Genomic DNA, 26,834 nt, shown 5'->3' on the forward strand with positions numbered 1-26,834 from the left:
TCATTTTGATCACATTTAATATCAAAATTAAAAATAAAATTGTTTACAAGACAATAAATAAAGTGTTGACACATCAAAACAACAAACAATGTGCATTCCACTGGATTAAGTACAAGATTAAAGAATTTATTTCATGATCTCTCAACATTTTCAAAACTTCATTCATTCTCTCGTTTAAAAATAGAAAATGTCTACAACAAGAAAGGAACAATACTCTTTCTTCCTCTTGGATAATCTTTGAACTCTTTTTTGTAGTTTTTATGCTTTCCTATTGCCCATACTGCCATCTGGTAAAATCCTACAGCAGTAAACGTTGCAGCTAAAATAAAAATATTTCGTTAGATGTTTTTAACTGACATCAAGTAAAATATGTGCATATTTATTTATAAAAAAGAAAATAACTTTTATTTAAAAAAATAAAATAAATGAAAGAACTTTAATGGGCTAGTCTATATAACTGATGTTCCAACATAAATGAAAGCATGGAAGTCACCATCATATTGTTCCTATTTAGTATTATTCATCTCTCAAAGACTTTGGTAATAGCATTCTAATTTGAAGAGGAACTTAAAACAGAGAATTATTTAGATTAAGAGTTTATTAAGAATTCTAGAAAATGGAAAGGTTTAGATCATGGGATGTTACTCTAGTGTTGTCATTAGTTTTCTTCTGAAAAAAAGGCTTTCCGTTTTCCGTTGGCCACATACTTACGTATTAAATTGATAATTTGACTAGTTCTAATCTCCTCCATGACAGCCCCAAATCAACCAAATGCAGACTGCCTAATAAAGGGTTAGTGTATTTTGGTGATCCCACATCCTATAACCCTTTATAATTTAATAAACTGAGTCATAGCCTTTATACATTGATGGTCAGTAATATTTATTGAACCGTTTTTAACAAGATCAAACTTCAAATCGCTGGAGAGTTACTGCTCTGTTGGCTTTTGAAGAAAACCAAATTGTGCAAAGTTTTAAGCAGTAATTCAAATAAAATTGTTACCTGGTAAACACTGAGTCATAACACTGAAACTAATCCATGCCATTACTTCGTAGGTATAGTTAGGACAAGATACACATTTAAACAGCTGATTGAAGGGATTAGAGTCTGGTTGTGGAATCTTTCTGACCTTGGTACCTGAAATAAAAAAGAGTTAAAACTTTAAATCACTTTCATCACATCTCATTTCACATTTACTCAAAAAGTTATTATTGTGAATGAAACAAGCTTTTCCTATCAATGAAAGCATAATGAGCTTGAATAGGAGAGTTCCAAGATAGTTGTTGTTTCCATGTGGAGGTTGAAAAAGTTGTATCATGTGACATTTTCACATGCCAAGTTTATCTCACAAGTGAATTTAGCATATCGAATGATTTTAATCAATTTCCACTTCCAAAACTGGACCACACTTTCCTATTTTGACCGTCACACCATTATGAAGACCCACCATAAGGTGTCATCACCCATAAGTTAATGTTTTCTTGCAGACGATGTTGTATTGACTGCAACGTTGCATTGATTTCTTACATTATCATTATTATGTGACTTTTGTGCGTAAATTGGTGAGAACTAATTATTGGTAAAACTGCATATTTAGTGAGAGTCATGTGAAATTTAGACATATAATTTGACCCAAAACAGAGTAACTTAATATGTTACTTTGCAACAAGAGTCGTCTATCATGTCTATATGTAATTCAATATAATGAAAATAACATTTGTTTGCATTTCATCTACAACTATACTACATACCTGCTGGTCTCATATTCTTAAAGCACAAGTGGACAGATAAGTTTCCAAATTCAGATAACTGTAAATAAAAACAATGTATCTTGTTAAGTACGTCCTTTGCAATTATATGTGTATTGATGGAAATTAAATTTGAGAATACCATGCCATTTAAGGAATTCGCTGTTCAACAAGCTTACATACCAATTATTGTAAATTCAGAAATTATTGCGTTCACTTATTATTGCCATTTCGACATGACAAACCAAAATGTGAGAACAATTATTGCGCTGAAAAGCTGCATACAAATATATGTGTCCGATTTCAAAATGCAAGTTCTTATTATTGCAATACTCACACAGTAGCATTATTCACAATAAAAAAACCTTGCAATAATTTCTGAATTAACAGTTGTTATAACTTTTCCATAAAATACATCTTATGCATGCTCAATATAAAAAGATGACCAAAAATGAAGTTATTCTGGGTCAGTTACACTGGGAAAATGTCACAGAAATATTAAGATTATTTAACATATCAAAAATTTTACAGTATCTTCAAATAGGAAGCAGGTGTCTGAAAGAGCTGAAAAGCATTCACATGTTACAACTCATCACTGTCAAACTGCTTACAAAATATGAAGTCATTCTGGTCTGTAGTACAAATGTATTGGATAAATGTTTGACAGATATTAATTTCTTTCAACATATTGAAATTCAAAGTATCAGCAAACAACAATAGGCATCTGACAGATCCCAAAAGTGTTCATACTTTACAAATTATTACTATTATGTTGCTGACCAAATACAATGTCATCCTGTTAATAAGTAACGGAGAAAAGTGGAAAAAATATTTATTGAACAAAATATTACTCTGGATATAAGGGCACATTTTCCCAAATTATTCCTATTGTCTACTATGATAAATCTAACAAGAGGCTGTCAGAGCGACAGCCAACCAGATTTTAACATTTATTTGTGTCCTGGCATTTTTCAATACCACAAGGACCATAACTCCTGAATGGTAAAAGTGACAATCATCAATATTGAACTTGGCCTCCATTTTGTCATCAGTAACAACATATTAAAATTTGAAAAGCTTTGGTTGAAAGGTTCACGAGTTAAAGCACAGACACGACTGGAAAGACCATTTTTCAATCTTTCAAGAACCGTAACTCCTGAACGGTGAAAGTGAAAATCGTCAATATTGATCTTGACCTCCATTTTGTCATCAGTAACAACATATTAAAATTTGAAAAGCTTTGGTTGATCGGTTCATGAGTAAATGCAGGGACACTGTTTGGCAGCCGCCCGCCTTCCCACCGTACATCCCCAAATCAACAAGCATTCTGAGAGTATTGCATGGCAATACATAGTCCCCTACCGGTTAAAAATTCATTGTATTGGAACAAAATGCTAACTTGATCTATAACTTGTCATGGTGTAAACTAAAAGTCCAAGGACCTTAACTCTGCACAAAATCATCAGATTGGAACAAAATTCGAATTTGATCTGTAACTTGTCATGATAAAACTATATACCAATTATCAAATCAATATCTTCAAGCATGACGAAAAAAAGGGTGGAAAACTGATTATTTGAGTGAATTTTCTAAGTCCAAGGACCATAACTCTGCACAAAATCATCAGACCGGAACAAAATTTGAACTTGATTTGTAACTTGTTATGATAAAACTATATACCAATTATCAAATCAATATCTTCAAGCATGACGAAAAAAAGGGTGGAAAACTGATTATTTGAGTGAATTTTCTAAGTCCAAGGACCATAACTCTGCACAAAATCATCAGACCGGAACAAAATTCGAACTTGATTTGTAACTAGTTATGATAAAACTATATACCAATTATCAAATCAATATCTTCAGGCATGACGAAAAAAAGTGTGGAAAACTGATTATTTGAGTGAATTTTCTAAGTTCAAGGACCATAACTCTGCACAAAATCATCAGACCGGAACAACTTGATCTGTAACTTTTCATGAAAATGCAAAACACAAAATATCAAATCAATATCTTCAAGCACGAAGAAAAAAAGTGTGGAAAACTGATTTGCCGGACTGACGGACGGACAGACGGAGGAACAGACAGACAGACAGAAAGACAGAGTGCAAACCTAAAGTCCCCTTCGACTTCGTCGGTAGGGGACTAATAACCAATTTATCCTTTGGAAATCCAGTTAAAAATCTACCTATTTTGTAATTTCAAACAATATTCATGTAGGAAAAAATAATGTCTTGTCATACTATGAAAATGTGCCTTTATCAAATTAAGCAAGCACACAACTAAAACCTCAAAATTTACAGTTTATATACATTATTTCTAATAAATTACTCATATTTGTTATCCAATAGAATGACTGATGGCAAATTAGCAGCTTAACTGTAGACCTTTCAAACTAAATATATCTTTAAAGATAACTTTTATTCCAGGAAGTACAAACTATTTATTTCGTCAGCTATCGTGCAATGAACAATATTTCATTGTCATGTCTGAACCTTTAGACTTACCAAGAATGCAGCTAATCCACCATATATCTGAAGATCTCCATAGGCTATACATAAAATATAGAAAATTAAAATCACATCATAGAATAATTTTAGATAAGTAAAGTATATTAGTGACAATATAAATGAAACATCATCCCATTAAAACAAGTTTACCAAACATAGCCACCATGTGGTCACCACACAGCTTCATAGAGAAATGACATAGAATCAATAAAAGTTCCTAACTGATTAAAAAATAATTATTAAAAATTTAAAAACTAAAAATCCATTTAAAATTCATATCAAATCTAAATATTTTCAGAAAAAGATTTAAAGTGGTTTTTCTACAAAGTCTTGACTTTCAAGTATTTGTTCTCATTTAGTATAACCTCTCCTTTAAAACAGGTATGAAAGAAAATCTTTTAAAAATAAACTATAGATTTCAATGATAAATTCCAATAATTTACACACAAAAAACCATAATCTTTCATGGTGTTAATGTTTAAGTGTTGTGACAACATTAAAATGGATATTTATTTTGTGTGTCCATAACTGTTGGTTCTTACCTGGTGTAGTATACAGAGGATGGTTGATAAAATAGCTGATAAAAGCTGAAAATCCCCAGTAATAACTGCAGTTCTGTAAAGTAGATAAATGTGTAAATATACATGTGTAGTACACTGTACACATAGGTGTAGTACACTGTACACATATAAAATGTACAAAATTAGACTATGACTCTTATACCTTTAAGGATTGGGCCAAAAATAATCTTCAATAAAAGGAAAATGTACTTATTAGTTACATGATATATTTGACATTCCAGCAAGAATGGCTTAAAATGACAAATAATACAGAAAGAACTAAAGCTGTGTAATAAACTGATTTATTTACAAAAATAGTCTAGCCACAGAAGATTGTCTCAATCATATGAAACATTCAAGAAGGTCCAATTCAGTGAAATTATAGTTTAATATTTAAAAAAAAATAATATCAAGGTAAGGCAATGATTTTAAACATAAAATTGTATCCTACCTTAAATAAATTCATAATAGGCATTGTAGCATTAGAGAATCTGTGTACAAATACTGTCTCCAGTAATCTTTTGATATAATGGAAAGAATAACATGCTGCTGCAATGCTGAAATATATAATGTTCTGTTGAGGAGAGATGTTTTTGAATTATCTCCCCTAATAACAGATCCTTCAGATCTGAACTTTTTGTTAAACTGATCCAGTCTAGATATTTTGACATTGCTTTCAGATACCATATTAAAATATGTACACATAAGTAATCTCATGATAGATAGAAGAATGTGCCAATAACTAATTTAATCAATCTGGATTAGATGGATAGAGGTTTAAAGTTCCAATTAGATAATATCAAGCAATTTTCTTAATCATAAATTATTTTGTATTCATGACAGTTAAAAATACTAAGACATTCATAATCTTTAAAAAATTAAGGATGTGGTTAAACTGATTATTCTTACTATGTTCACAGAGTACACTATGACATCAAAAAAGCTAAAAACCTTTCTAAAATTGTCCGTTAATAAATTTTGAAATTATAAGAAAACTAAAGTTTCAACTCCCTCATGTAAAGTTGATCTTAGATGGATTTGGCTATTTTTTAGGTCCTTTTTGGTGATATAGCTCTACAACTGTTTCAGTTTTTATACATCCTTGGTTTTCAAATATTCGGCTTTGAGCGTTCCTGATGAAGATAAATCCAGAAAAGTGCTTCAGACGCATGAAATTTATAACGTGTTGTTTTCATTTTTTAAAGGTCATCAAATATTTCTTCCTTTATAATTACATTGAAGTAACATCCTGATTTCCTTTAGAAAAGAACATACTCTTGAAAAAGCCTACTGTGGATTCATTTATTTTCCAGGATATTTGATTTCATGGTTTTGCCAAAGTTAGCATATGAGCCTATAGAAAATTTGTACTTAGTTAAACATTTAAATTCATAAATCACCATTACTTACAAAATCCATCAACAAAAATTAGTATCCAGTAAATAATAATGAATCCACAGTATTTAAAACATTTACCCTCTTCCATCCTTCAAAAAAAGTGTAATAAATCCAGTCAAATTGATGAGAAAAAGTTGAAATTGTGAAATGATGATAATGGTATCCATACAAAAAGTTGTCAGCTGTGTAATTTTGTTGATTTCATTGATTGACACGAGGTAAGGTAGTAACCAAATGGTTAAATCATGAGCAATTATTGAAATTGAGGAAATGATTTTTTTTGGTGAAAAATGTGATTCTTGGAAACTCCAGCTGGGTAAATGATATAAATAATGTCAGCTGTTAGCATGATGACAAATAATCATCCCAATTACAATCAGAGTAGTTTCAATATTTATATCTAGAATAACTATTATATCTTAATCAACAGTAATCCACTGGGGTGCTTTCTAGTTACACCGTGATATATGCCGTGATAACATATATTAAGCATAAATAGTCCATTTTCCTAAAACTTTTTGTTAAAATCATCTCACACAAGAGCAACCATATACTGTAGTAAAAATTTTGAAAGAGAAAAAAAATAATAAAATTATTTTTGAGAAGTAATTACAAAAGTTTGTAACTACTAACTGTACTACATTGGCTTTAGGTTCTGATGCTGCTGCTACTCCATAGATAATTGCTGGTCTGGTATAAAATATAAGGTATACTACTAACGGTCCTGCATATTCACACATAAATACCTAGAAAATAGAAATTGTCTCTGTCAAAAACAGATAAAAAATATATTACTTTAAAGTTCCATCCTTTTAAGAAAGCTTTAACATTGCAGGCAGTGCAAAGTAAAATAAAATCTTTATACAGCACTGAAAAATTAATTGCTGTTAAAAATAAAAGAATAGATATTTTTGATCAGAATTGGAATGCTTTTGCCATCCTTTTCAGTGAATAATCAGTTATTTTTTACATTGTATATGTGTACATAAATTAATAGACATAGAATTGTCATATGATATATTGTCTCTTATATGAGAAAAAACTACATGATTCATCTGTGCAAATAAATAACCAAAACAAACAAAACAACTTTAAATTTCTTTGAAATTCATCTGATTACCTATCTTTCAATTATTTTTAATTTTTCTTGTTTTTTGTTTTTTGTTTTCGTTATTTGAATTAAAAAAATCTACAGACATATCTTATATATCTTTATATTTTACTACTAAAACAACACAAATTATGTATTTTTCAAAACCTGTGCATTTGTTATATTAGATAATTATATGTTTGATAATCTTAATGATAAGCTTCTTTATTGATATTACTGACATGGTATATGATTTTTTTAAGTATGGAAAATTGTATGTATAGTACTAACAAAAACTAACAGCTGTATAAATATGTTATTTACTTATGTTAACGAGGCCGGGATAAGGTACCGGTACTTGATGTTTTCCATTAACAAATGTACAGATTTCAATAAAATATGCTAAATTAAAAAAAAAAAAAGTTCCATCCAGAAGGGAGTTTAATTAAACATGTTAAATACAGATCTTTATCACATCATGTGTCATGCTTTTACCTGATTAGAAACAGAAAATGTTTATCATACAATTTGTTTTGGTTTAATAATAAAACGACCTTAAAGCATGAAAAAAAACTTTTGAGATAAAAAATTTGAAACAATTTGTGTCATAGAATTTTTTTTGGGTAGGAAGGCAACATCAAACAATTTTAATTTTATTTGTTGCCTGAATTAATATTATGTTTTAAGTGAATCATACATACTGTAGACCATCCTATCTGAGGTCCAAGGTCTTTAAAATACAATGTTGGTTTACTAGCAAGTCCAAGTTCTCCCAAAATATCTTCATCCTTCAATACCTTTCCTTCTGCAACACAATGGTAACATGTCCATCAATAACAAATTTTCTAAAAAGTTTTTCTTGAAGCAACAACTTTTTGTCATAAAAAAAATTATGAAATGAATACTCATCAAAATGTTTTTTAATCTATCTACTTTTTGTTACACACATAGCTGTTGTAAGTTGCAAATGTAAGTTACTACAGAACTAAATGATGCTTTTTATTTCTATGGTGTTTATTGTTCCACAAAATAATACATACGAGTACTCTCAAATGGTACTTTCTTGTTAATTTGACCTGTTGACACAATTTGTTATGCATTTCTGTTATTCAATGTTTACTTATTTTGTGTTATATCTCGTCTCACTATTTTTAATATGTACCACCTTTGATAAGTATTTAGTATGACAATAAATTTACACTTCTGTACTCGTACTGTAAACAACAAATTTATTTATTTTGTAAATAAATGTGGATAGTGTCCACATGTGGACACAGATGATGCCCCCGCTTGCATATCATATAGTTATAAAGGGACATAACTGAAGAACGGTAAAAGTGTCGCTACCCAAATTTGAACTTGATCTGAGTTTTGTGGTAATAAGCATTGTGTGTAAGTCTCATAACATTTGGTTGAGGCTAACTTAAGTAGAGAACAGGAACTAAAAATTCAGCAATTTTTCTATTTGTAAACACGCATAACTCTAGAACGGTTGTGTATAAGTTTTACAACATTTGGTTGAGACAAACTAAAAAATTCAGCAATTTTTATGTTTATAAAGGGACATAACTCTAGAATGGTAAAAGTGTTGCCACCTAATTTCGTACTTAATCTGTATTATGTAGTAATAAGCATTGTGTATAAGTTTCATAACATTTGGTTGAGGCAAACTCAAGTTAGAGAACTGAAACAAAAAAATTGTACTTGATCCTTCCTGAGTTTTGTGGTAATGAATATTGTGTATAGGTTTCATAATGTTTGGCTGGGGAAAACTTCAGTTACAGAATGGAAACTAAAAAATTTTGCAATCTTTCTATTTATAAAGGGGCATAACTCAATAATGGTTAAAGTGACACTACCCAAATTCAACTTGAACTGTGTTTTATCAGTGGAAGTCAAAATTAAACATTGCATTGTATAAAGCAATGATTGTAGTTGATTCAACTATAATCATGGTCAAAGGAAGATAACTCCAATTTTAAAAATATATTATATAAACTTAGATATTTAGAAGAAAATAAAAATTTTGCAATTTTTCCTTTTATAAAGGGGCATAACTCTAGATCGGTTAAAGTGACACCACCAAAATTCAAAGTTGATCTGTGTTTTGTGGTAATAAGCATTGTGTATAAGTTTCATAACATTTGGTTGAGGCAAACTTAAGTTAGAGAACGGAAACTAAAAATTTTGCAATATTTCCTTTTATAAAGGGGCATAACTCTAGATCGGTTTAAGTGACGCCACCAAAATTCAAACTTGATCTGTGTTTTGTGGCAATAAGCATTGTGTATAAGTTTCATAACATTTGGTTGAGGCAAACTGAAGTTAGAGAACGGAAACCAATTTCGGGACGTACGGACGGACGTACGGACAAGGGTAAAACTTAATGCCCCCTCCGCTACGGCGGGGGCATAAAAATGTTTCCGTACTCCTAACAACAAAATTATTATATTTAAATTTACCTGTGTACGTTATTTTATTTAACACCATTTTGTCCCATGTTAGAGTTTTTTTTTTTTTACATTGTTCCTACATCTTTTTTATTAATATTGTATCTATATTGTGTCATAGATCAAACTTATTCTTTAAGCATGTTAAGTGTATGTTCACTTGTTTTTGTTTATATGTCTTTATGATCAAGGTAAGCCATTTCAATTGATATTTTATAGTGTCTTTTTATGTTGTAATGTTACACTACTGTCTCAGGTTAGGGTGAAGGTTGGCGCCTGTTAAAATGTTTAAACCCACTGCATTTGTATGCACCTGTCCTAAGTCAGGAGCCTGTTGTTCAGTGGTTGTCATTTGTTGGTGTGGTTCATAAGTGTTTCTCGTTTTTTATATAGATTAGACCTTTGGTTTTCCTGTTTGAATTATTTTACACGTCATTTTGGGGCCCTTTATAGCTTGCTGTTGTGAGCCAAGGCTCTGTGTTGAAGGCTGTACTTTGACCTATAATCCTATAATTGTTTACTTTTAATACATTATGACTTGGATGGAGAGTTGTCTCATTGGCACTCATACCACATCTTCTTATTTATATATGAGTCTGACCAGTGTTCTCCCCAGGGCCTTAAAGGACAGCGGGCCCGCGATGTATAATTTTTTACCGTGGTGGTATCGTTCTTACCGCGATGTATTATATTTCTCCGTGGTGCTAAATTTTTTAGTTAAAAAATCGAAAATCGGTAAAGTTTTAAATGACTTGTTAAATCTTTTCCTTGCGGTATAAAATTCCAGGTGAAATTTGACCAGTTCAAACCAGTTCAGATTGTTTACACCACATGATCGATTCACCTTTATGAGGTTAACCTTTGTTGATTGGATTTAATCGATGTAATTAACACTTGTAAAATGATTCTTTTGTGTTTTAATTAAGAGATCATAACTTTATGATCGTAGATAACTATTTTATGGCTACACTCACCACCTGACAAGTCGGCAAATACTTTGTACACAAACCGTGTTGACCCGATAGTTCACACGACGGTACACATTTTGTACATTATAGTCATTATAAAGTTGGCTCATTACGTATAATTGACCATTATACACTTCTCAATACTTATATAATAGTATTATATGTCTCTGATTAAACCATGGCCAAATTATCTTTAATTTTGACATAGTTTATATTGCATGATATTCGGGTTTCAAACTATCATAGTATCTGTCAACAAGTAATTCAAAGGGGACAGATCACATGACCAAGTTAGTTCACATAGAATACCCAAGATTATTTACAATTAACTGCAATCTATTCTATTTTATAAATAAAATGCATGACTGTACCTTCAAACTGGATATCTATATCCATATGATAATTAATGAATAACAGAACTGATTTGCAAATTTTATCCATAAGCACATGTTAAATCTATTTATATCTACTTCCTGTCATTTAGGCGGGAAAATAGGGAGACTTTGTTGTTGACATTGAATAGGGTTACTTATAGAACTAGGATAAATTTATAGATTTAGGAATTCTTTTTAAATGGATCATGACAAATAAAGATTTAGATTTCAGTGCAGTATTAAGTCTGTATCTATGTTTGATTATCACTAAAGACAAGAAAAGTTAATATTTATATGAAATCTATGGCAAAATGTTTTGAAATTTATGAAAAATTTCTTTTTATTAAAATTTAAGATAGAAACTGGTTCAAATAATAATACAATATTTGTTCTTTTTAATTTTATATCTCCTTATGACAGGAATCCTTTCACAATACAACATCTTTCATTCTAGAAATAAGAAAGTTTTTTAAATTAAACTTTTTTGTTCTCTTTTGAATGATATTTTATTCTTATTGATCATTGATTTTATAATAGATTTAATAACTTTAAATTTAGATGAATATTTTGTAATGTATCATGTTTTATTTATTTTTTTTTTTAAATATTAAAGTATACATGTCAAACTGTTTATTGATTTACTTCTTTTTACCAATAATTTTCAATGTCTACATAACACAGTACCACAACATTAAAACAAAACAGGAGACATAAAAACTACAATTACTAGAAATATAGCTAAGCAAAGCAAACACAACTGATTGTATGAATCATTTCACCAAGCAGTCCACACGCGTTACCCTGGTGCTATCCAAAAATCCTGGGGAGAACACTGCTGACACTATTGCTTTATAGTTTGGCTTGAAATTTTTTTACATGAAAATACTTCTAACATTAAAAGATATTTGTACTTTTTACTTACTTGGATCAGTTTTAAATGCTTGTCTAGTTGGATAAAACTTTGAATCTGGAAAAAAATGGAGTTAAATATTTAAAAGTTCAAATATTTCATATATATTTGATATCAATTTATACTCTCTGATTAGTAACTTTACCATGTACTACCGGATTTGTTATTAAACTTTACCATGTACTACCAGATTAGTTATTAAACTTTACCATGTACTACCAGATTAGTTATTAAACTTTACCATGTACTACCGGATTTGTTATTAAACTTTACCATGTACTACCAGATTAGTTATTAAACTTTACCATGTACTACCAGATTAGATATTAAACTTTACCATGTACTACCGGATTTGTTATTAAACTTTACCATGTACTATTGAATTAGTTATTAAACTTTACCACGTACTACCGGATTAGTTATTAAACTTTACCACGTACTACCGGATTAGTTATTAAACTTTACCATGTACTACCGGATTAGTTATTAAACTTTACCACGTACTACCGGATTAGTTATTAAACTTTACCACATACTACCAGATTAGTAATTAAACTTTACCACGTACTACCGGATTAGTTATTAAACTTTACCATGTACTATCGAATTAGTTATTAAACTTTACCACGTACTACCGGATTAGTTATTAAACTTTACCATGTACTACTGGTATGCCTCTTTGATTAGTTATTAAACTTTACCATGTACTACCGGTATGCCTCTTTGATTAGTTATTAAACTTTACCATGTACTACCGGATTAGTTATTAAACTTTACCATGTACTACCGGTATGCCTCTTTGATTAGTTATTAAACTTTACCATGTACTTCCAGTATGCTGTTTTAAAATTTAAATAAATGGAGACACAGATTATCCCCCCGCTTGCATATAACTTTATAAATGGCATAACTCCAGAACGTAAAAAGTGATGACACTCAAATTCCAACTTGATCTGTGTTTTGTGGTAATAAGCATGGTGTATAAGTTTCATAACATTAAGTTGAGACAAACTAAAGTTAGAAAATGGAAACCAATTTTGGGACGTACATACCTATGTACATACGTATATACAGACGGACGTACAGATGTTCGGACGGACAAGGAAAACATTTAATGCCCCCTCCGCTGTGGCCAGGGGCATAAAAAAAGCCCCTGTAAATTGCTGCATAGATATGATTCAATGCATTGATAAAGATTGATTTTTGTCAGAAGCAGGATAAAAATCTAAAAGAACTTACTTTTAACCTGGTACTGCTTTTTGACATCTCCTATTGTGGATTTTGCATTTAACTGAAAAAGAAGGAGCATACATAATTACATAATTATTTTACTTTATTTGCATGAATTTTAGTTATATTCTTATGAATTCTAAAATATAAAGAAAATTGATATGTTCAAAACATGAAATAAATAATTTCTTATCAAGTTTCTATATAATCAATAACACACCTAAGGCAGAATTTGCACAAAAATATTTTATTTTTTCTTGTTTTATTTCCATGAAATAATATGAATCTTTATTCAACTCAAAAAGAGAAGGGGCAATAAGGCCCTTATTTGGCCCAAATATTAATGCAAATTAACAAGAGGCTCCCAAGAGCCTGAATCGCTCACCTGGTAATAATTATGCAATTTTGATAAAAAAAAAAAAAATCCTTTATCATAATCAGTTTCATACCTGCCAACTTTCACGATTTAGGCGTGTACTACATGATTTTGACCCTTTGTCACGATTGCACGATCGTGATCGTGAAAAAACCTCTAAAACACGATTTAGTGAAAATCTACACGAAAAATATGAATGTTCCCGATTTTGACCTGTTCCCAAGGGAAGACAATCGTGATCAGCCAATCAAATTCTGTGTTTCTCATGATCAAATTAATAAGCCAATCAAAAACGTTTTCTCTTAAGATAATTCTAACATGCTAGATTTTGAACTTGTGTTGTATTCCTCTGTGTTAGTCAGAATTGTATAGATTGAAATAAACAATTAATTTCCCCATAGGCGACAATGATAGCCTTTTTCGAGATACAGACTTCAGAAAGTTGATTTTTTTAACGAAACCTTGCTAGAATTAAAGAAAAGTTATTAGGACATTATTTTTTGGTCCAAAAAATATAGGTTCGCGTTGCTTTTCTTAGCGTAATTTGTACTTATCTCCCATGCCTATCAATTTTGCACTTAAAAATACGTGTCTCATCTTAGCGTTTAAAAGACATCTCAGTTCCGTTAGGGCTAATGAAAATAATTTATTTGGCCTTTGGTATAATGCAGAATGCACGAAGTCTCTAATAACAAAAAATAACGGGCGCACATATCAACCAATCAGGATTAGCTATACTCTTAATTCTGAATACCATGTTATGCTCATAAAATGGCTGCGCCCATAAAATCTAATGGTGTATTGTAACCTATACGGTATTTAATACTTTCTAGAATCATGCAATTCATAGTTCGTTAGATGCACAAATATATATGCCACACAAAAATCATCTTCAAAACGTTCTGGCATTACTCTCTGAATTTTCACAATTTTTTATCAGAGGTGACCCCAGTCAAAAAATAGGGAAAAAAAATTTCTGATTTTTTGAGTAAATGCGGTACTGCTAAAAAGGGCCTGAAGATAATGTCCACTTTCTCCAATGATTCTTTGTATGTCATCAAGTACTGATTATATTGATACCAAAACCGATCCATTATGTAACTACTACGGTGAATTTTGAACAACAGTTTTAAATGAAACCATTTTCGTATAAAAGTACATTTTTGAAACAGACTATAGCATTTCAAAATATGAAAAATGTGTAAATATTTGTGCTTAAACATCGAAAACTATTCGTTAACTACAAAATGTCATGCCTATTCCATTTTTTATAGTCTGTCATTCGAGTGAACATTTCAATGTTCAAGGGGATCATTTCTGTACATTTTCACTGAATTTGGTAATTTCGATAACAGCACATGGATCGAGATTGTCATGTTTAAAAATCGATTTGTATATCCAAACTCTAGACGTGTACATGCTTTTTTCAAACAAATCAGCAGAAGTTCAGAAAATGACATATTCTCTCCACAGTAAGTCAAAAGTCGAACCCACCCTTGTTTCTAAGGTAAAACGCAATACAAAAATGAAACAGACTATAGCTTAAAAACTAGTTAATCAATAATTCATTTGTCACCAAAAAATACAGTTTCACATCAAATATCAAGTAAAATTACTGTTTTTGACACTTTTTGAGCACTATGATAAAGAAATGTCGACGCTGTATAGATTGAAATAAACAATTAATTTCCCCATAGGCGACAATGATAGCCTTTTTCGAGATACAGACTTCAGAAAGTTGATTTTTTTAACGAAACCTTGCTAGAATTAAAGAAAAGTTATTAGGACATTATTTTTTGGTCCAAAAAATATAGGTTCGCGTTGCTTTTCTTAGCGTAATTTGTACTTATCTCCCATGCCTATCAATTTTGCACTTAAAAATACGTGTCTCATCTTAGCGTTTAAAAGACATCTCAGTTCCGTTAGGGCTAATGAAAATAATTTATTTGGCCTTTGGTATAATGCAGAATGCACGAAGTCTCTAATAACAAAAAATAACGGGCGCACATATCAACCAATCAGGATTAGCTATACTCTTAATTCTGAATACCATGTTATGCTCATAAAATGGCTGCGCCCATAAAATCTAATGGTGTATTGTAACCTATACGGTATTTAATACTTTCTAGAATCATGCAATTCATAGTTCGTTAGATGCACAAATATATATGCCACACAAAAATCATCTTCAAAACGTTCTGGCATTACTCTCTGAATTTTCACAATTTTTTATCAGAGGTGACCCCAGTCAAAAAATAGGGAAAAAAAATTTCTGATTTTTTGAGTAAATGCGGTACTGCTAAAAAGGGCCTGAAGATAATGTCCACTTTCTCCAATGATTCTTTGTATGTCATCAAGTACTGATTATATTGATACCAAAACCGATCCATTATGTAACTACTACGGTGAATTTTGAACAACAGTTTTAAATGAAACCATTTTCGTATAAAAGTACATTTTTGAAACAGACTATAGCATTTCAAAATATGAAAAATGTGTAAATATTTGTGCTTAAACATCGAAAACTATTCGTTAACTACAAAATGTCATGCCTATTCCATTTTTTATAGTCTGTCATTCGAGTGAACATTTCAATGTTCAAGGGGATCATTTCTGTACATTTTCACTGAATTTGGTAATTTCGATAACAGCACATGGATCGAGATTGTCATGTTTAAAAATCGATTTGTATATCCAAACTCTAGACGTGTACATGCTTTTTTCAAACAAATCAGCAGAAGTTCAGAAAATGACATATTCTCTCCACAGTAAGTCAAAAGTCGAACCCACCCTTGTTTCTAAGGTAAAACGCAATACAAAAATGAAACAGACTATAGCTTAAAAATTAGTTAATCAATAATTCATTTGTCACCAAAAAATACAGTTTCACATCAAATATCAAGTAAAATTACTGTTTTTGACACTTTTTGAGCACTATGATAAAGAAATGTCGACGCTGTATAGATTGAAATAAACAATTAATTTCCCCATAGGCGACAATGATAGCCTTTTTCGAGATACAGACTTCAGAAAGTTGATTTTTTTAACGAAACCTTGCTAGAATTAAAGAAAAGTTATTAGGACATTATTTTTTGGTCCAAAAAATATAGGTTCGCGTTGCTTTTCTTAGCGTAATTTGTACTTATCTCCCATGCCTATCAATTTTGCACTTAAAAATACGTGTCTCATCTTAGCGTTTAAAAGACATCTCAGTTCCGTTAGGGCTAATGAAAATAATTTATTTGGCCTTTGGTATAATGCAGAATGCACGAAGTCTCTAATAACAAAAAATAACGGGCGCACATATCAACCAATCAGGATTAGCTATACTCTTAATTCTGAATACCATGTTATGCTCATAAAATGGCTGCGCCCATAAAATCTAATGGTGTATTGTAACCTAAAATCGTGAACATGGAAGGTTAATGTTCATCTGCAAGGAGGTTCTTAAACAGCTTAAGAATAAAAGCATGGCTGATTGACAAAATTCAATGATGCAGTACTACCATAAAGATAATAAATACCGGGGTAGTAGTTTATTCACTAATTTATTGACATTACACTTGCTGAAACATATGTCATTTTTGTATTCAATTAAATTACCAAATGGGGCAAATCATTTAAGGTACAATGTACTATACATTTGTACTTCATTTTTCACAAGGGCCAAACAAACAGGTTCGGAACAAACCCCAAATGAGGGGTATATCCCTTAAATGACTGTTGTATAAAAGAAAAAAGAAAAATTAAGATTTTTTAACTTAAATTTTTAAAATTGGGAAAATTCATTATATTTGGAACAACTTTAAAGTCTTTTCTAAATGAGGGGTCCAATTATTTTTAATAATAAAGAAGATAAAAATCCAGGAACGTTACAAAATTCTTGGGCATGTTTTGACCATATAATACCAGATAGATGTATAATTCTTTAGGAAAAGTTTCTTCAAATATTATAGATATGTGCTCATTTGTACTTAAAATTGGTTTTTAATGTCCTTAGATTGAGGGGTTACCCCTCATTTGGGGTGTTGTTCCAAACCTGATAAAAGTCCTTCTTTATGCATAATTTTAAACATCAACAATCATTTAATATCCTAACACAAGAAAATAAATCCTTGTCTTCTAGCTACAGATTCATCTTTTCTACTGATATATTAATAATAACTAGAATCATGCTAATAAACTTAAGAAAAGGGCTTGTAAGCTCATCATACAAATATGACACTTTTTCTAGACCACGAAACAGCATGCGCAAAATATGTCGCAAAGAATTGTTGTCGCGCACTAAAACCCCCATGGGGACTTCCAAACGTTGGCAGGTATGCAGTTTCAAGGCAATAAATCCTATTACTAGTGTGACAATGTGGCCATGTTGACATAATTGCAGATCTTTTTTTACTTTTAAAGTTTCTCTCTAACTCAAATGGTTTTTCACAAAATGCAAAAAATAGATAAAAATCATAAAGCAGGGTAAATAACTTCTATAAAGATTTTGTTGACAGTTTTGGCCATGATGACTGATTTGTGGATCTTATTGTGCTGAATAGTTTTGCCTTTTTATAGTTTCTCACTGTCTATTATAGTTTGTGCAAAAACAGCACACATAGAAAAAAAAAATTTCAAGGGAAATAACTCCTAAAAGAAGTTAGTTGACAATTTCAGCCATGTTGACTTATTTGTAAATCTTATTGTGCTAAACATCTTTGCTTATTACAATTTCTCTCTGTCTATAATGATTTCTCTGCAAAAAATGAAATAAAATGCTCCACTGGGCGCAGCTTGATACGACCGCAGAGGTCGAACCCTGAACAGTTGGGGCAAGTATGGACACAACATTCAAGCTTAATACAGCTCTGAATTTGGATTGTGATTAAATATTTGACACAGCATAGGTTTCTGACACAGAATGAATGTGGTCTAAGAACTTAAAATTTTTTAATTTACCTATTATGGTCCAATATTCAAAATCTAAATACATGGTTAGATACAGCATATCAAAGTATCCAAAGAATTCAATTTTTGATGAAATCAAACAAAGTTTAATTTTGGACCCTTTTGACCTCAATGTGGACCATTTGATAACGGGGCCAAAATATCAAAATACATGGTTAGATTCAGCATATCAAAGAACCCCATATATTCAATTTTTGTTGAAATCAAACAAAGTTTAATTTTGGACCCCAACTTGGACCAACTCGAAAACTGGGCCCATAATCAAAAATCAAAACACATGTTTAAATTCAGCATATCAAAGAACCCCAAGAATTCAATTTTTGTTAAAATCAAACTAAGTTTAATTTGGACCCTTTGGACCTTAATGTAGACCAATTTAAAAAACGGGACCCAAAATTAAAAATCTCATATCAAAGAACCCCAATAATTCATTTTTTGATGAAATCAAACAAAGTTTAATTTTGGACCCTTTTGACCTCAATATGAACCAATTTGATAGCAGGGCCCACAAATAAAAAATCTAAATACATGGTTAGATTCAGCATATCAAAGAACCCCATATATTCAATTTTTGTTGAAATCAAACAAAGTTTAATTTTGGACCCAAATTTGGACCAATTTGAAAACTGGGCCCAAAATCAAAAATCTAAATACATGTTTAGATTCAGCATATCAAAGAACCCCATATATTCAATTTTTGTTAAAATCAAACTAAGTTTAATTTTGGACCCTTTGGACCTTAATGAAGACCAATTTGAATACTGGACCCAAAATTAAAAATCTAAATACACGGTTAGATTCGGCATAACAAATAAATAAATGTGGTCAAAGATTTTAAAATTCTAATGCGCCATACTGTGCAATTAAAGATTACTTCTTGAAATTTTTCAATATTTGAAATTTGAAAAAAAAATATTTGAAGAATAATTCTTTTTAATTTCTGAAATCTGAAAGGAGAAAAAATTGACCCCCCACAATTTCATTTTAACCCCCCACCCCCCCTTTTTCCCCAAAAAAAATCTTTTCCTCAAGATATGGTCATAATCTCAATTCAAATTTCCAATGGAGTTTGCAACCATAATTACCCATTTAAATTTACCATAGTGCTAACTTAATCTATTTTATAATAGAATTTAAAATGTGGTGTCAAATCTTTCATATGGATTTTTTTGTAAAAAAAAGAAGATGCAACATTTGCAGATATTTTTACTGGTCTTCCTTTATAAATATGCATTTCTTTAAACATAATTTAAAAGCAGTGTAAGGGAAGTAATCAAAACGTTGTATTTGGATTACCTCCCTTACACTGTTTTAAATTGTCTTAATTGTTCATTAACCATTACTTTATACATCATTTAAAAGCAGTGTAAGGGAGGTAATTCAAATGATGTATTTGATTTATCTCCCTTACACTGCTTTAAATTATGTTTTGTACTAAAGTATTTGTCCATTAACCAGGACAACCTTGTTTTTCCCCCTAATTCCTAAACGGTTTGAGCCATAACCCCCCAAAGCAAATCCTAACCATCCTTTGTAGTATGGAAACTTGTGGTATAATTTCAGAGAGATCCATACACCGTTCCACAAGTAATTGTCTGGAAACTAGAAAATGCTTATTTTTGGCCCCTAATTCCTTAACTGTTGGTACCATAACCCCTAAAATCAATCCAAACCTTCCTTTTGTGGTATTTAACCTTATGGTAAAATTTCATAGAGATCCATTCACTTAAACTCAAGTTATAGTGCGAAAACCAATGTGTCTTCGGACGACGACGCCAACGTCATACCAATATAGGATAAAAATGGATAAAAAAATCTTTCAAAGGCAATAACTCCTGTAAACATTCAACTGACAATCAGGGGTTCAAATTAGTGTGGGTCCAAGATCCGGGACCTGTCTTTTCTGGGAGAGGATTTTTCGTTTTTAGATTACAAAAGTCAAGGACCTACCATTCTTTACACTGATGCTTGATACACGACCATTGATTTCTTATGGAGGACCCTTCACTTAAAATTTCAAATGGTCCCTTCATTATTTAAAGCAAATTTGAACCCATGACAATTTCAGTTAAGTTGACTTATTTGTAGATTTTATTTTGCTGAAAACTTTTGCTTTGCACAATCTATAATAGTTGCTGCCAAATAATAAACAAAATTAGTCTTTCAAGCGTGATAACTCCTATAAGGGGTTAATTGATGATTCATGCTTATTGACTAATTTGTAGATCTTATTATTCTGGTCATTTTTACTGTTTAAAATTATATCTGTTATAGTTTTCAAGATAATCAAAAACTGTGAATTTGAAAAAAAAAATGACATTTCAGGGGTAACAGCTCCATTGGATGTCCAATTTTTCTGATATTTACTCAGCAGGTCAATTTTAACCCATGTAAGATTTGCTCATGCTTTAGATTTTCAGATAGAAGCCAAAAACTTTGCTAAAAATTGACATTTCAGGGGAAATGACTCCAAAATGGGTTGTCATATTTATTTTTTTTTATTTTCTCCTAGATAGACCTTGACCTGTTGATCATTTTTCCCTGTCCTATTTGCTCAAACTGATTTAGTTTATGAGATAAACGCCCAAAACTGCATTTTACCACAATGTTCTATGATTAGCCATGGAGGCAATGTTTGTTGACAGACCAGAGTAAAAACATACTAGATATCCTATGGATCATTCAGGTCAAGTTTTGAAATTGGTCCAGTGGTTTCAGGTAAGATCTTTGAAAAAGTTTACACCGGACAACGGATCCAAAGGGATAGCCAAAAACTCACATCGCCTTTTGGCCAGGTGAGCTAAAAGTTACCATACTTTGTCTATACTATACTAACGTACAGGGTGTTTAGGAAATAAAAATTAATTTCATATTTAACGAAATGTGACAGCAACAAACCATGACAAAATATGAATATTTTGTCAAATTTCATGATTTTCCTCGTTTAACATCATCTTTATAATATATTTTGGATTGGAAAAGTATGAGGGCACCCGAGACACAACTTCATATTTGATGAGATAATGTCAACAGCTATAAAAAAGCTTTTCTTAAATTATTTTGTTATTTCATGATGTTTCCACAAAGGAAATATAGATGGAATACTGCATAAATTCAGCACTTTTCTTTGTTTTCATGAAAAACAGGCAAATGATGACTTGATTATGACACAAGAATTTGAAGATTTAAATTTTTGATGAACTCATGAGCAAAACTTATGCATTATTAAAAAATTACCATTCTAAATTATGACTACAATTCATGACAACATGTACTTAAGAGGTGAGTTTTTTAGAAGCATACTAGCACTGCGCATTATATAAAAACAAGATGTCAACCTTGGACACATATATAACCCTGCCTGAGAGCTATGCTCAAGGGATTATATTGGTTGAAGGTTCATAAAGTGTGTGATACTTAAATAAACAGCTGCGCCATGAGCACATGATATGCCCGTCGTCTTGTGTGTGAATTTTTATGCAATAAGCATAAATAGTTTCTGACATACGGCGTGACATGCGAAAACCCCCTTTTTTTTTTACAAAAAACTCAATATCTCTTAAATAAAATTTTGAATCAAAACCAAAAAGTATACAGATCTTTAGATTATTATAACTAAGGAGTGTGTAAAATTTTAAGCAATAATCATAAATCGTTTTTGAGATACGGCGCGACATGTGAAAACCCCCCTTTTAAAAAAAAAAAAATCAATATCTCAAAAATAAAATTTTGAATCAAAACCAAAAAGTATACAGATCTTTAGATTAACATAACTAAGAAGTGTGTAAAATTTTAAGCAATAATCATAAATCGTTTTTGAGATACGGCGCGACATGTGAAAACCCCCCTTTTAAAAAAAAAAACATCAATATCTCAAAAATAAAATTTTGAATCAAAACCAAAAAGTATACAGATCTTTAGATTAACATAACTAAGAAGTGTGTAAAATTTTAAGCAATAATCATAAACTGTTTTTGAGATACGGCGCGACATGTGAAAAACCCCTCCCCCTTTTTTTACAAAATACTCAATAACTCAAAAATAAAATTTTGAATCATCACCAAAAAGTATACAGATCTTTAGATTAATATAACTAAGAAGTGTGTAAAGTTTTAAGCAATAATCAAAAACTGTTTTTGAGATACGGCGCGACATGTGAAAAACCCCTCCCCCTTTTTTAACAAAATACTCAATATCTCTAAAATAAAATTTTGAATCATCACCAAAAAGTATACAGATCTTAAGATTAATATAACTAAGAAGTGTGTAAAGTTTTAAGCAAAAATCATAAAATGTTTTTGAGATACGGCGCGACATGTGAAAAAAAACACACACCTGTTTTAAGTCCCGTAACTCAAAAAGTTTTAATCTTATTTTCACCAAAAAGTATACAGATCGTTTGACCATCATAAGAAACAACTATGTTAAGTTTCATGAAATTTGGATAAGTCATTCTCAAGTTACGGTGCGACATGTTTACGCCGGACAGACAGACGGACAGACAGACGGACGGACGCCGGACATTTGTATACCATTATACGTCCCGTCAAAAATTTGACAGGCGTATAAAAAACCATATCATATACACTTTATTATATACATGTATATAATTATAACAGGTGTTGATCTGTTGGGGTTTGATAAATCCTGTGACTGGTATCAATATCGTTCACGGATGACTTATACAGAATGATGGTCATTGAATTTATGACACATTTACTTGTATTTACTACTTGGCATATAATAAACACTATACTCACATTTTGTAATGTTGTCAATGTCTTTCCACTTTTTGCATGTAGCACAGTGACCTAAGAATAAAAATAGATATTGTTCATTTGAATTCACAAGATTGAAGAATTTGTCTGTTCAACATGAGACTGGTGACTTGAATATTGATACAAATCATACATGCATGATGAGATGATTAAAGCACTAAATTTTCATCTTGACAACATTTATACAACGTTTCGGCAATAAAGTTTATCGTCAGATTGTAGGTATTCCTATGGGCACCAGTTGTGCCCCTTTAATAGAGGACTTGTTTCTTTACCGTTATGAATCACAGTTTATGGCCAAACTCAGTAAAGAACCGCCTAAATTCCATTTAATTGATAAATTCAACAACACTTACCGTTATCTTGATGATATTTTTTCGGTAAATAATCAAGAATTCTCTAACTATACTGCTGAAATTTACCCAAAGGAACTTACTTTAAATTAATCTAATATCAACATCAATAACTGTCCTTTCCTAGATTGAGATATTTCAGTATTACACCAGAAACTCTACACAAAAATTTACGACAAAAGGGATGATTTTTCTTTCCCTATTGTTAATTTTCCCTTTTTGGACAGTGATGTTCCTTTGGCACCGTCTTACGGTGTTTATATATCCCAACTTGTTCACTATGCTCGTGTCGGTAGTGACGTTTTGGATTTTTAATGAGCGTAATCTATGTATTCCAACAAATTATTAAGTCAGGGATTTCATTACCACAAATTACTTAAAATCTTTACTAAATTCTTCCATAGATACAAAGATTTGGTCTGCAAGTTTGGCTGTACCTGTAGAAAACTTATTTCAAATGGAGTAGCATATCCTAAATTTTACGGTGATGTTGTAAACCGAGCCCGGTAATTTAGATATTGACACTATTCAATTGCAAAATAGAAATAAATGTGGATAGTGTCAACATGTGGACACAGATGATGCCCCCGCTTGCATAGCATATAGTTATAAAGGGACATAACTGAAGAACAGTAAAAGTGACGCTACCCAAATTTGAACTTGATCTGAGTTTTGTGGTAATAAGCGTTGTGTGTAAGTCTCATAATATTTGGTTGAGGCTAACTTAAGTAAAGAACAGAAACTAAAAATTCAGCAATTTTTCTATTTGTAAACACGCATAACACTAGAACAGTTGTGTATAAGTTTTAAAACATTTGGTTGAGACAAACTAAAGTTAGAGAATGAAAACGAAAAATTCAGCAATTTTTATGTTTATAAAGGGACGTAACTCAAGAATGGTAAAAGTGTTCTCACCAAATTTTGTACTTAATCTGTATTATGTAGTAATAAGCATTGTGTATAAGTTTCATAACATTTGATTGAGGCAAACTAAAGTTAGAAAACAGAAACAAAAAATTTGTACTTAGTTTTGTGGTAATGAATATTGTATATAGGTTTCATAATGTTTGGTTGGGGCAAACTTAAGTTACAGAATGGGAACTAAAAATTTTGCAATCTTTCAATTTATAAAGGGGCATAACTCAATAATGGTTAAAGTGACACTATCCAAATTCAACTTGATCTGTGTTTTATCAGTAGAAGTCAAAATTAAACATTGCATTGTATAAAGCATTGATTGTAGTTGATTCAACTATAATCATGGACAAAGGAAGATAACTCCAATTTTAAAAATTACTTGATATTTAGAAGAAAATAAAAATTTAGCAATTTTTCCATTTATAAAGGGGCATAACTCTAGAACGGTTAAGGTGACACCACCAAAATTCATATTTGATCTGTGGTTTGTGGTAATAAGCATTGTGTATAAGTTTCATAACATTTGGTTGAGGCAAACTTAAGTTAGAGAATGGAAACTAAAAATTTTGCAAATTTTCCATTTATAAAGGGGCATAACTCTAGAAAGGTTTAAGTGACGCCACCAAAATTCAAACTTGATCTGTGTTTTGTGGTAATAAGCATTGTGTATAAGTTTCATAACATTTGGTTGAGGCAAACTTAAGAGATCGGAAACTAAAAATTTTGCAAATTTTCCATTTATAAAGGGGCATAACTCTAGAATGGTTTAAGTGACGCCACCAAAATTCAAACTTGATCTGTGTTTTGTGGTAATAAGCATTGTGTATAAGTTTCATAACATTTGGTTGGGGCAAACTCAAGTTAGAGAACGGAAACCAATTTTGGGACGTACGTACGTACGTATAGATGGACAAGGGTAAAACTTAATGCCCCCTCCGCTACGACAGGGGCATAAAAACATTACTTTTACTACAAGGTGTTCAATGACCTTGACTGCCCATGAGGGTCTTACATGGTTGGCAAAATAGATTCTGCCATCATGGATTGTAAGGTAGCAGAAAACAATTGGTCTAGACATTTAAAGAAATTTGCAAATTATGAATAACATTGATGTGTTTTATTTTATTTTAAAATACAACTGTTTTTTTACAAATACAAATATATTTTGTTTGATTGAATATTTTTTTTCAATTTGGCCATAAAAGGGGAGATAACTCAGATAATGTAACTTTTATAAAGGAATGTGTAGTAAATTTACCTATTTTGTTCGACGAGTTTATTATTACTATTCAAATTAAATAACTAGAGTTGATATCAAGCGATATCCAATTCTCACAAGTTTTTAAACCAATTTCTCTTATAGTCAACACTCTCATCTGTTAAATTTAAAATTCTGTGAAATCATTGATAAAGTCATTTGTACCAAGGATTATCACTATACAAATCCTTGTTTGTACATACCAGTATGACGTCATATGTCATGATCTGGTGTCAACTTTTACATCAGACATTTTAAACTTTTTGTACACCTAATGTTACAAAATATGACAAAAAGAAGATTCTCAGTTGAAAAGTGTGGGTGTTTTGTATATAATTAAAGAAATCGAAAATGTCCGTTGCCAAGGACGAAATGTACATCATCTTAACCTTTGAAAGTCATCAATAACCTAATGCATCGCCAATGGAAATGTAGTTATATCGTCTCATGATGCTGGATAAGCTAATTAGATTTACACAATTTTTGTGAGAAATCTCTTCCTGCAAGAAATAGATAATACCAAGGATTTGTATAGTAAGATCTTACTATACAAATCCTTGATAATACTATTATAGGCCACAACCAGAAGATAATTCATAATACCCCTTTTACGATTATTCTAATATTTTCTATCCTCAATAATTATAGTTTTAACATAAAAAGCATGGCTGAAACGACTTGACCAAGTATGACCGTAACGATTGTGGCCGAAGTGGTAATTTGGCCGAAACGGTAGTGTGACACAAACGTCTTGCATCGGTATATATGTACGTACGGAGATCGGAAGTATTCATTATTATTGGAATAACTGTATGACAGCACTATTCCATTTATTTAGTGTGTTTATTTTCCTGCATGAGAATGACGGTGTAAATATAGTGACAAATATATATAGACTTTGACCAGTACCTCCATTCTGCTGTGCTTGTTTGTGTGTGAAGGGCGATAATTGACAAAGGGA

At 31.0% G+C, this 26,834-nt stretch overlaps 1 protein-coding gene across 1 annotated transcript; it reads right to left on the reverse strand.

Moving 5' to 3' along the window:
* On the reverse strand, window positions 1-26,834 carry LOC127727104 (probable very-long-chain enoyl-CoA reductase art-1). Its single transcript, XM_052234519.1, has 12 exons — window positions 26,783-26,834; window positions 23,327-23,377; window positions 13,247-13,298; window positions 12,020-12,064; window positions 8,007-8,110; window positions 6,849-6,961; window positions 5,269-5,374; window positions 4,800-4,872; window positions 4,255-4,298; window positions 1,752-1,809; window positions 1,003-1,137; window positions 1-319 (listed from the first exon to the last, which is right to left on the reverse strand). Exons 1-12 carry the CDS (start codon window positions 26,786-26,788, stop codon window positions 192-194), a joined length of 915 nt encoding a protein of 304 aa, XP_052090479.1. The 5' UTR covers window positions 26,789-26,834; the 3' UTR covers window positions 1-191.

This window comes from Mytilus californianus, unplaced genomic scaffold, assembly GCF_021869535.1.
Source record: "Mytilus californianus isolate M0D057914Y unplaced genomic scaffold, xbMytCali1.0.p SCAF_19, whole genome shotgun sequence".
NCBI classification, from domain to species: Eukaryota; Metazoa; Mollusca; class Bivalvia; order Mytilida; family Mytilidae; genus Mytilus; species Mytilus californianus.